This window comes from Orycteropus afer, unplaced genomic scaffold (assembly GCF_000298275.1).
Source record: "Orycteropus afer afer isolate SDZICR_OR568_19922 unplaced genomic scaffold, OryAfe1.0 scaffold00148, whole genome shotgun sequence".
Lineage (NCBI taxonomy): Eukaryota > Metazoa > Chordata > Mammalia > Tubulidentata > Orycteropodidae > Orycteropus > Orycteropus afer.
Genome location: NW_006921735.1, coordinates 355,689 through 368,160, shown reverse-complemented (window position 1 = coordinate 368,160; position 12,472 = coordinate 355,689). Strand labels below are relative to the sequence as shown.

At 37.4% G+C, this 12,472-nt stretch overlaps 1 protein-coding gene across 1 annotated transcript in view; it reads left to right on the top strand.

Annotated features, from left to right (window-relative positions):
- LOC103201376 (dystrophin-like) overlaps positions 1 to 12,472 on the top strand; it is a 2,052,823-nt gene that overhangs the window by 1,987,052 nt on the left and 53,299 nt on the right. Inside the window, exons 60-62 of the mRNA XM_042781676.1 lie at positions 46 to 111; positions 1,198 to 1,263; positions 4,200 to 4,358. Of these exons, the coding sequence (XP_042637610.1) occupies positions 46 to 111; positions 1,198 to 1,263; positions 4,200 to 4,358 (291 nt within the window). The remainder of the gene's footprint in view (positions 1 to 45; positions 112 to 1,197; positions 1,264 to 4,199; positions 4,359 to 12,472) is intronic.

Genomic DNA, 12,472 nt, shown 5'->3' with positions numbered 1-12,472 from the left:
AATAATAGATGGTATCTGTGACTAATCACATTTTCTGCCTTATAGGCCTGCCTCGTCCCCTCAGCTTTCACACGATGATACTCATTCACGCATTGAACATTATGCTAGCAGGTATGAGACTAGTTGAATGCCAGGCAAATATTGATTGAAATAACTAACCAAGGAAAGCTAACCTATAATAATTTTAAATAAATCATTTCTTTCTTCCCCAATCTTGTCTGATTTTTACTAATCAACTTGCCCTCTAACATGCATGCCATTCCATTGCATGCTGTTTTTGGACACCAGTAAGAGCATTAGTCCAGAACAACCTTTCCTACCTAACCCTAGCCTTTAAGCATTTCTGGTAGCCTTGTTATGGTTTATATACTGAGCACGTTTAATAAATTGACTTAGAAATCTCCTAACCTTAGAAAACTGCTAGACCAGACATTAATACGTGAAGAAATGACACTATGTTATGTGGAGAATGTGAAAGCACCGGCTTTCCATTGTTGTGTTTATTTTACATAACATGCTGTGAAGACCAGAATAATTAATTTTCTTAATTCTTGCAACTTTCTGTCCCACTTTCTATATGCTTGAGGTAAATTTTTTAACCTAAATATCAACATTCTAATGTTATGTTTGTTACATAAATCTGTACGAATTTGATTAACTTTTTTTTTTCCTTTGGAAAACGTCTTTATTATTTTTGAGGTGAAGGAGGTTTTTAAAGGTAAAAATTGGTAGCAGAATGATAAGAGAGCTTACTGTGAATCCATCTTTTATCAATATTCTAACGGCTGAGCATGTTTTTCAACCATAGGTAGCATTAAATAGCTGTATAAGTCTGTCATCAGTGGAAAGCATTAATTATGTTTCAGACAAGGAATAGCGTTAGGTAAGGAATGCATGTGTTGTTAGGGAAGCTTTCCGTGGGAAAACAAAAGCCTGTTCTCAGTGAAAGGAAGCTTGATCTGTAAAAACATAAAATACAAATTCCCTTAGAATCTGTAGCGTCAATGTAACTAAGTATCTCTGGCCTATCACACACTGCCTCAACTGGTTAGGTCAACACACACATCCTTTAGTTTGAAAGATTCCTTTCTCCTCTTCACATGATTTATCCTTTAGCTTTCAGGAATGTTCGATTAGGTCTTAAATAGATTCTAAGAAGTCACATAAGTTTTAATGAGCTTTTACGTTTTTTATCAGGCTAGCAGAAATGGAAAACAGCAATGGATCTTATCTAAATGATAGCATCTCTCCTAATGAGAGCATGTAAGTATCCCATCTCTTTTTACCAAATGTTCCTGACGATGAAATTGCTTTGAGGGATTTAGAGGTAGGATAGAGCAGAATATAGGAATTAGCAATGTATTCATTTGATCTCTTCTCTAGGAGCCGTTCCTTTCCTTTTTTTTTTTTTTTTTTTCCTTTAACTTTTCCCAACTTGACACGGAATGAGCTCATCCCAATTCTGGCATTATTGCTGTTCCAGAGTAGCAAAAATAGTTTGCCTTGTTCAGACTTATTTCATACTATAAATAGTATCACAAAGTACAGAGTCCCAAGTCCTTAAATTATATTAAATGCTTCTTCTTTGACCAGACCTGGTGGCATAGTGGGTAAGGTATTTGGCTGCTAACCAGAAGGTCAGTGGTTCAAATCCACCAGCTGCTCCGTGGGGGGAAGATGAGGCTATCTACTTCCATAAAGATTTACAGCCTTGGAAACCCAGTGGGGGTTGCTGTGAGTCGGAATCGATGTGATGGCAGTGGGTTTTTTTTTTTTTTTAGTCACATATTTAAAGGGATTGAATATTGTTTTTAAAGTGATGACTAGAATTTTATCCACTCATGGGAGTGGCAGTGTCATCTTAGTGTAGTTGCATTGCTATTCCAATGACAGGTTAGTTGGACACTTTGCTTCAGAGATCCAAAGTAGTCAATTTTTGTGATGTAGCATCTTCCAGAGTTAAATAGAGAATCTTAAGAAGGATTTCAGAGGAGAAAGGACGATAGATTCAAGTCACAGTTTGTTAGCGGGATGATAAGCCAGCCCTGTCAAACTTTAAGAAAGGGGATAGAGTGGTGTTAAAAATGGCAGAGAACATGGCTATGGCAGAAACATAGCGGTTTCATTGTAGAGTAGAGGAATATTGTCATAAAGCAAGTAAACGCTGACCAGGGCCTGAGATGAAGGGAGCAAACTAAGGAGCTAATATGAAGGAAAAAGTAATGATTGGCCAAGTAAATAGATAATTTAAAGAAATCTAGTCAAATATGATGATGTGTTTAGTTTGATAAGTTATGGATATCTCAGCACTTTGTCGTAAGGAGCCTAAATGTAGGCAAAAGGAAGAACATTTATCGTATGTAGGTGGTGTGACAACCCAAAATCATGCTCAGATAAGAAAAGAACCTTCCTAAGGATCGGGCTGAGGGGAAATGTATCGAAGTGGCATTATATATATATAGCTAGTTACTAAAGACATGAGAATAAATCATCTCATCTGACATGTAAAGCGATCAAGGTCATAATAAAGAATCAAGCCAATGTTCAGTCATTTCTATGTGACTTAATTATTTAAAACAAAACAACCTTTTCCCAAACATATCTGTGCTGCATTCTCTTTCTTAGCTATGGGAAAGAGTATAAATGGTATTGATGAATAAAATACTTTGAGAGGAAAATACATAGCTGGAAAATCAACCAAATATAAATGACTTGAATTATTTGGATCACTGATTTTGATATTAGAAGACCTAGCACATTCAAACTAATTCAGGTGGTATCTCTATAACAATAGCTGCCTTTTGTTGCCTGCTGAAGAGAGCAATAAGAGCAGTTTAATTACAACTTTATACTATATAATTAAACATGAGAAGTTCTAGGAATAAAATTTCAGAATTTGGGAAGAGAGAATAAATTAGGTAGGTAGCAAAACTACTTTCATTTTAAAAAGAAATTTAGCTTTAGCTCATTCTGAGGACATAGAACCCATTTAGACTCAAATTTAGATGATAAATAATGATTTCTTTTAGGGGCAAGTGGAAGAGTAGGGAAGTGATTTGGTAAATCAGTTGACTTCACGTAAATGTTTGTTTTAAAACCCAGTAATTATTTTTAGCCAACTCTTCATTTCTTAATTACTTATATAGCTTGGTGGACAAAAATAATTTAATCAGGATGCTTTTTTCCTTATTTTTTTTTTCAATTTAGAAGACATCGAGATGAGAAAAAGAAATTAAGTAGGTATGGGAAGGGAAGTATTATATATTATCCTAATGATGTTTAGCCAAAACCAAAGACTTTAAGCCTCTCCTTAAGAATAGAATGAAATTCTTATACCTTGGAAGTACGCAGACTTTTCAGGAGTTTGGAAAAACGCATTTAGAAAATATTTTTTTTTTCCTGTGTATTAGAGAATTTCTAGTTTCCAAGGAAATATTGCAGCTCCCTTCCAAAATAAAATAATCTTACCTCTTCCCCCCCCCCCAAGATTAGTCCTTATAAACTAGAATCTAAAGAATGAGTTGTTTGATATTCTTTTAACCAGTCACCTCAATGTTTTTTTTCCCTGTTCTATTTCCTTTGTTTATTTTTCTATCTAAAAGTAATTGGATGAAACAATCATTTATCTACAGTTTAATTATTGTTACCTTCTTGCCTCTGACTTTTACAAGTCAAAACAGCTTACTGAAGTCACACTTTTTGGTTACCATGCCTTCCACTTTAAAAAAAAAACAAAAAAAAGGAAAGTTTATCATTTTAAGATCTGTAGTTTTTTTCCTAGTCAATATCAACATCAACGATAGCGTGGGTTAGTGGACAGATTACCGCGACAAGCTTAATAGCAAAAGCATCGCACAGCTGTTATTGTGTCTTTTAATATTTATTAACTATTGATTAAACTGTCAACATAGCGTCCCAGTATTTCTGTAAGTCTGCCTTTCATTTTATCCATGTAAATAGGCCAATTCAATTCAATTGAAAATTTGAGCACGAATCACTTTGAATTGTCCATCAATAGGATGGTAGACCATGACCTTAATGGTATCAATATGTCTGTAGAAGCAGGAAAAAGGGTCTAATTAATTGGTAAGAGCAAATAAATGTTTTTATTTTAAAATACATACCCGAGTCCCTGACCCTCAAAGCAAAATAAGGGGAGGGAGGGAGTAAAAAACAAAACCTTTGATTTTATTTTCCAGAGATGATGAACATTTGTTAATCCAGCATTACTGCCAAAGTTTGAACCAGGACTCCCCCCTGAGCCAGCCTCGTAGTCCTGCCCAGATCTTGATTTCCTTAGAGAGTGAGGAAAGAGGGGAGCTAGAGAGAATCCTAGCAGATCTTGAGGAAGAAAACAGGTGAGTTTTCTTTCTAGCTTTGTCATTGGTATGCAGAGTGCATACAGTTGCACACATAGAAAAGTGCCAGGAATCTTCACTTAGAGTCATGTTATGTCTAATTGTTTTCTAAAATAATCTGTTTAGCTCCATTTACAGATTCACTTTTCTTTTGTTTTTGGAAAAAAGAAAACGAATGCAGTAGCATAATTAAGAACTCATATTTTAGGTGTGAAAGGAACCAATGCAGATGGTGGTATTTGATTTGTTGCATGTGTTTTAGAGGTTTTGATTTTATATTTGAGAACAGAGTTTAAGAAAAATGCAGGCCATTTAACTTTATAATGACATGATTTGTATATGTGTTTGGCCATATTACCCATCTCAAAGCATTTAAGAAACTAGGTTCATTGGCTCAATCATATTTGGGAACAAATTATTTCATCTTATTTTTCATCATCAAATGCAGAAATTATTCCTTATGCTCACTATCATAGCAGATTAGTGAGACAATTCCAGTTGTCAAACAGCATCTGCAATAAGATGTTCACATAAAAATAACAGAAATTGTAGAAGTAAAAGGCTAAAGAAAATCCACAATTACTGCAGACAGGACAAAGATGTAAAAACCTGGGGTATTGTGTGGTGTCAGGATAATAAACATCATAGGACTTTTACTTTCTTTTCGTTCCTTTATATATATATATATATATATATATATATATATATATATATATATTTAGAATGAACCTCACTATCCGTGCCATTGTTTAGTTTTTGAATATGTATGTAATAGAATGACATGACTCAAATAGGACTTTTGCTTTTGTATTACCTTTTTTGTATCACAGGTGCCTTGGTTAAGAAAGCTTTTATACATGATCATTTATAACTCACAGTTTGCCCTCTTCAGACAAATGCCACAAGGCAAGGCTTTAAAGGAGCAGTTGCTCAAATTTGTGGGACTTGAGTACTTTCATCTCTTCGATTTAGCCCAAGGCACCAAGACCTCTCTTTCTCAATCTAAGCAACACAGTATGTCTGTGGCCAGTGCCCTCAGGGAGTATGTCACCTAAGATGAAAAAGCACATGCCATTCATCCATTGCTTTCTGCTTGCCACCGCCTGCCTGCTGCTAGCCGGTAATGCCTCTGACCTAGCTCCTTATCTGGTTGGCTTTCCTTTGGGTTCTTTCCCACTCTATCAGTAAGTCCTCAGTATGGACCCTAGTTGTGTATCTTCCCAGAACCAAGATCCATCATGGCACTCTTCCTTCATTTGATTTCTGCATCTACAAAAAAATCCAGCTTCTCAGCTTGGCATTCGAAAAAACTTTCCACTATTTTCTCTCAACCTGCTTTTTCAACTTCGTCATCTGTACTGTGTTATAGCCATGATGTTGTAGCTAGTATTTTCTAATATATCCTCCTCTCATATACTTTCTGGGTCAAGCTCAAGCTTGCTTCTTCGCTTAGCTGCTAATCCCCAACTTCCTTTGCCATATCTGACAAAGGAATCCTGCCTATCCTCCATGACCCTGCTCCAAATAACCTTCCCCACAGAATGCTCCTAGGTCCCTGCAGTTGGAAACAATCTGTCTTTCCCATATATTCCCAGAACACTTTGGTCCTTTCTCAGAGAACTGCTTGATAGTTGGCCTTTTTATTGGTTATTATCAGTGTCTCCCTCTCACTAGAAGGTGTGTGTCTTAATCAGCTTTGTGTGCCATATAGTAACCTAGCACAGTGGGGATATTTAGTGGATACTCAGAAAGCATTTGGTGAAGACTTAAGGGAAGAATACAGTAAGAATATCACATGAGTGCCGTCGAGGAGGGAATATTGAACATTTTGTTGGTATTAATGATAACTTATGCTTAGCCTTATTTATAAGACTGTTTGGCAGCGAAGATCATGATTGATAAATATTTCTATGCACTTTACTGAAGATCAACATTAGCCATTTATGCTAAATCTTTAGTTATTATAGTGGTCAAAGTCAAATAGTAAGAAAAAGTTGGGACTGACATTATAAATGGAATTTGATATTATTCAGGAGTAAAAATGTTTTTGTAATATATGAGCATTGCCATTGTGTAATTAATCTTTTCAGCTCATTGATCAGGAGCTCTGTCTTGTTTGTTGTTCACACACACTCCCTCCACATCATGGCAACCAGGCCAAAGAGTACTGTGAGCTATCACTTACCTATCATTGTGTCATTTTACTGTTAGCTATCACTTATGTATCATTTTGTCATTTTCAGAACACATTAATGTATTTTAGGTCATTTAATCTTCCTAAAGGAGCTCTGCTGGCACTGTGGTTAAGGCATTGGGCTTTACCAAAAGGTCAGCAGTTTGAGTCCACCAGCTGTTCTGTGGAAGAGAGATGAGGCGGTCTGCTTCCATAAAGATTTACAGCCTTGGAAGCCCTGTGGGGGTCGCTACAAGTCAGAATCAACTTGATGGCAGTGGATTTGGTTTTGGTTTGGAATCTGTCTAAAAGGAGTCCTGGTGGTGCAGTGGTTAAGCACTCAGCTGCTAGCCAAAAAGGCTGGTGTTTTGAATGCATTAGCTGATCCATGTGAGAAAGATGTGGTAATCTACTTCCATAAAGATAACAGCCTTGGAAACCTTATGGCCAGTTCTGATCTGTCTCTTAGGGTCTTTATCAGTCAGAATCAATTTGAGGGTAATGACAGGTTTGGAATCTTCCTAAAAGCTCCATAAAGAAGAGCTTATTTTCTTCCTGTAGATGAGGAAACTCAGGCTCAGAGAGTTTCAAATGGCTCACCCCATTTCACAGTCAGCCAGTGGCAGAACCAAGTTCAAATCCAAGTTCTTTGACTCACAAGAGGAACTCTATTTTGGACCAGATAATAACAGAGAGTCATTTTATGTAAATGACATGTACATAGAATATTGGTATATTCTTTGAAATGCATCTTAACTGGACAGAATGGTTTTAAGGACTACATGCCTCTGAATAAACTATTTTACCAAATTGTGGTACAGTGGTAGCCATATTACCCTAAAAGATAACCAAGGCCATTCCCCAAGAAAAGGATGGTTTTTTTCTCTGAAAAAAAGAAAAAATTACTTCTGGGGTCCTTAAAGCTCCAAAATGAAGAATCTAGAGTTGATGCAAGTCTTTGTGTAGGTTATTTGACCTTCAAAAAAAGATCAGGATGAACTTTCTCCCTCTCTTTAGTCACAATTTCTCCTTCTTAGAAATCCCAAAGAAATAATCTCTACAGCACTCCCATCTTGAAAACAGCACGTCTAATTTTCTTTACTCTGCCCTTTCTGTTTTCTTGAAATTCCATCAAGCAGCTTCAGGGCCGTATCTTTGCCATCATGACTTTTGAATTCAATGTACTTAAGGAGCCTTTAATTTGCTATTTCCTGTTCTTCTCACAAGATCCAGGAAATCATTAGATGCCTCCTCTCATGTCTGCCAAGCTTGCTGTATTTGCCAAATCAAAATTGGGCTACACAGTCTGACAGATACAAGTATATGTCTGGATAAAATGGGAAAGTTTATTTAAAATTGAGATTGTTCCAAGTCTTTAGATGTTTAATTACTATATTTATGTATATTTTACATCCCTTTATTCTGTAACAATGACTTACCTCAAAATGACAGCAAAAGTGAGAAGCTTAGATACCCTCCCCCCCATGTGTGACTAGATATGTTATTGAATTCTGTCAGTTATTCATATTCACCACACCTCTCCACACCCCCTTGGAAAACAGAGAATGAATAATTTCAGAGGTGTCTTATCTCATTTTGTAGAATTCTGTTTCTCCCAATCGCTGCACCTATAACCAGAACCAAACTTGCTTCCATTGAGTTGATTCCAACTCATAGAGACCCCTATTGACTTTCCAAGGCTATCCATCTTTATGGAAGCAGACCACCCTATCTTTCTTTGGCAGAGCAGCTGGTGGATTTGAACCACTGACATTTTCATCAGCAGACAAATGCCTTAACCACCAGGGCTCCTTGCTGCACCTATATGTTGTTGTTGTTATGTGCCGTCGAGTCGGACCCAACTCATAGCGACCCCTCCTTGGGTTTCCGAGGCAGTATCACTACAGGGAAGTAGATTGCCCTGTCTTCCTTCCGAGGAGTGGCTAGTGGGTTTGCATTCAATAAATATTGGATAAATTAATGAATAAATGAATTCAAACAAAATTGAATTAAACTGTGGTCCACATACATACACTTTTGACTCAAATTCTTTTAAAAACATAATTTCATAAAGAAGAAGCCTTTACTTCTGCTCACTTTTCAAATATTTCCTTTTTTCAGACTTCCTTAATTAACATCAAACATTGTTCAAAACCCCATTTTCCAAATCCCAGGCTCTGTATGTCTCCCCCACTAACATACCTGTTAGCCATTCTCTGATTCTTGGTTTATGCCATACATAAGGCTAAATAAAGTGCCAAGCAAAAATGAAACTTGACTCAAAATTGTCCTGATGTTATCTCTCATGAATTTGGGCAAATAATAACATTAATGATATGCACAGTCTTGACTGTTTTAATTCTGCATACTGTCTTTCCCTCATTGGTGGAAGCCACATGGATGTTGGGACTTCCCCCATTCTGTATTCTTTATCATGGCAAACTTATACAGAGACACAAGGTACTTTTGTCTGACATAGATTAGAACCTGCTATCTCCTGACTTAAATTTTGAGTGTCCAAATCCCAACATATTCTTCTGAGTATTGTCTCAGTGAAATAAGACTTGCCCTTAAATTCAAAGTATAGTCTTGGGGATGAAAAGATAGCCTTTGTGAGAGACAAAGATGCATTCTCATTCTGCTACGTACATACAAATTGATTCAATTGTTCCTAAGTCTAAAAGGAGGGTGAATAATAACTTGATTCACTGTGAAGTCTAAAGTTAACTGAAGTTGTTAATAGCTATTACAGTGATAACAGGAGACTCTGTGGATTCTTAGAACCTACTCAGTTCTTCTCATATGTTGGGCTACCAGACATTATGCAGCTTAAATTTGAGTTTCCCCGGCTCCTTTTCATTCATCCCACAGTTAGGCAAGATTACTAATGTTACAGTCTAGACTGATTACTAAATTGAGATTGTCCCAAGTCTTTTGGATGTTTAATTACTATATCTGTGTATATTTTATGTTCCTTTATCCAGTGAGAATGACTTATCTCTAAATGATAGCAAAGGAGAGAAACTTGGATACTTCCCATTTGTAACTAGATAGCCAAGAGGGGAAAAGCTGAAGGAGGGCTGGAGTGAGCATTCTGAGCAGAGAAAGGAGCATTATCAAAGGTGTCAGGGTGAGGAACCGGCAGAGTATATTCGGGAAACTACAAACAGTTGTGTTACTTTTGTAACAAGTTAAGTCATGGATGGCAATGAGCTGAACAGGTCTGGAAGGACAGATCAGGAAGTGCTTGGTACCTTCTGATTAGCTGATTCCTCCTCACCTAGTGTAGGGAGCTCCTCAAGTATGTAAGCTAGAGGTGATGCTCTGTGGAGGGTGATGTGTGTAGAGAGCAACACTAAACTCTAAACATGCTGCCATCAAGTTTCCAAGGCTGTATCTCTGTGGAAGTTGATTGTCCAGTCTTCCTTCTGAGGAGTGGCTGGTGGGTTTGAACCATCAGCCTTCTGGTTAGCAGTCAAATGCCGTAGGCATTATGCCACAAGAGCTCCCAGAGAATAATACTGGGAGAAGGAAATAAAGTCAGGAGGTAGCACTGAAATCCAGGAAGGAGAAGATTAAGGTCTAAAGTAAAGTAACAGAAATAAGGAAGATGGGGTGTTTGAGTGATATTTCAGGAGAGGGGTAGAGCTGTTTGATTTGGGGTAGGGTAAATGTGACAAGGGAAGAGATAATTCTCAGGTCTGGTTGGGTGCATGGCAGAGTGATGGTTTTCAATTGAGACTGACAGTTCAGGAGAGGTAGCAACAGGTCCGTTCTTTAATTCAACAGTATTTATGGAGGTCCTCAAGGGTCGAGTAGCTGAAAGAAGAATGGGACATGAGAGAGGTGGAGTTTGAATTTCTGGTGAAAGACGCACGTATAAATGTCCAACAGTTAGTGTTCGGTGAGAAATATAACTTTAAAGCTTGCAGGAGAGGTGTGGGATAGAGATACTAGATTTGTGAGTCATCACTTCACAGGTGGTAGTTGAAATTGTGAGAGTGAATATTTCTATCCAGGGAGTGTGTACCAGAAGGAGAATACTGAGCTTGATAGAACTCTGAAAGATGTGAATATTACATTCTTTTAAAAATTATTTTTATTTTTGAATAGGTAACAGGCACATTTTACAAAACCCAGAGGATTCAAAAAAGGTATATAGAGAAATGTGAGTCTTTCCTCAATCTTGTCTCTTGGCTGTGGTGTTCCCAGCTCTGCAGGCAACCACCATAATTGCTTTCTGATATATCCCTCCAAAGATATTCTCTACATATGCCGATACATTTGTGGTTGTTAGAATTATTTCATATAGACAGTTGGGTTGTGCTCACTCTCATCTTCTCTTTTAACTTAAAAAGTCATAATGACTTTCTACGTGCTGGAGGAATATGTCAGGAGAGGAAGGGAGGAGAGCATAGGAATGACTGGTAGGAGCATTTTCCCAAGATGAGGGAGAACGGTCAAGGGCACAGAAAATGGTGTGGCCCTGAATGGGAGAAAGACCACCTCTGAAGGCAGTGAAAATGTGGTAGGTGGGAACTTATGGTAAGGAAGGGGGTGGGGGAGGGTGATGGGATGACTTCTAAAACTTCCAGTAGACATGTCATTGGAATTTAGTAGACACCAATTCCCACAGCTGTTCTACATACTTTGTTTTTCTTTTGCTTTTGATGCTGAATGAGGAAAAGATTATGACATGAAAAATTTAATGAAACTAGCCCTCCATGTTACCTGGAAGCATGGGCCCCACATATGTCAGACAGCCAAAACCTTTTATAGCAAGAGGAGGAGAAGCTGAAGGGCATGTGTATTGCTTTGAAAAACTTATCTGAGAGTTGGCTTGACTACCTCAGCCCTAGTCAAACAGGGAAGACAAGTAAAGGAGACAGGAGGGGAGTCACCATGATTTGAAGGCTCAGTTTCTAACCGACAAACCCAGTAAGTAAATTTCCTTTGGTTTATTCAGAGTTATTTAAACCCAAGAGAACGGATTCATGCTATCCAGTTCCCCAGAATGGATGGATAATCCAGAAAAACGGTTTATTTCCCTCTTTATCCTGATGACCTCTCTTTTTAACCACCTTGTTGCAGTAAATGTGTTAAGGTTGTCTTAAACCTTTTTGAGAATAGTATGGGATTTAACTGCAAGTAATAAATCTATTAAAATAAGGAGTATATGGTTTTGAGAGACTAGAATTGTCACTGCATTCCATAGCCCCCTAGTTTTAAAATCGGATATTTTGGAAATCACAATGAAAATCAAATTATTGTCTGGTGATTCTAGAATCATGGCATAGGAACTGAGATGGTTGTGAGGACTATTTCTTTCATATTACGAAAAACTGAAGTACCTTCTGGTAAATATTCATGACTTACAAGTACAACTGGAGAAAAGCTGATATTTGCACAATCCATATCCCTATTTAGATCTTCCATGGAGACCCTTGTTCTCCTTTGCTGTTTCATTACTAGATCATCCAGCTGCAGAAGCATTGATTGTGGTCATAACTTTCCTTAGTTACATACATCTCAGACATGAGGATGTAATTCCATTTCATTCAGCAGATAGTTACTGAATACTTGATGTGTTTTTAAACCTTTTGAGACTGAGGCTACAAAGATGAATAAACCTTGGTTCTTGCCCTCATGGAGCTTATAATTTAATAAAAGACATTAAAATATAAACAACCAATTTTAACTAATTACAGTTAACTAGAACTAATTATAACAAATGAAGGGGACACAAAGATGAATGTTAATTCTGTCTGAGGGATTGTGGAGACCTTCACAAAGGGAGCTGAAGATAGAAGACTGAATAGGAGTTTTCCAGGCTTAGAGAGAGGGAAAGGATGAGTTTTCCAGACTGATGGAGCAGTGAATAAAGTTGTATGGCCAGATCATGGAATAAGGAGAACATAAGTAGTGACTGGAATGGTAGGTT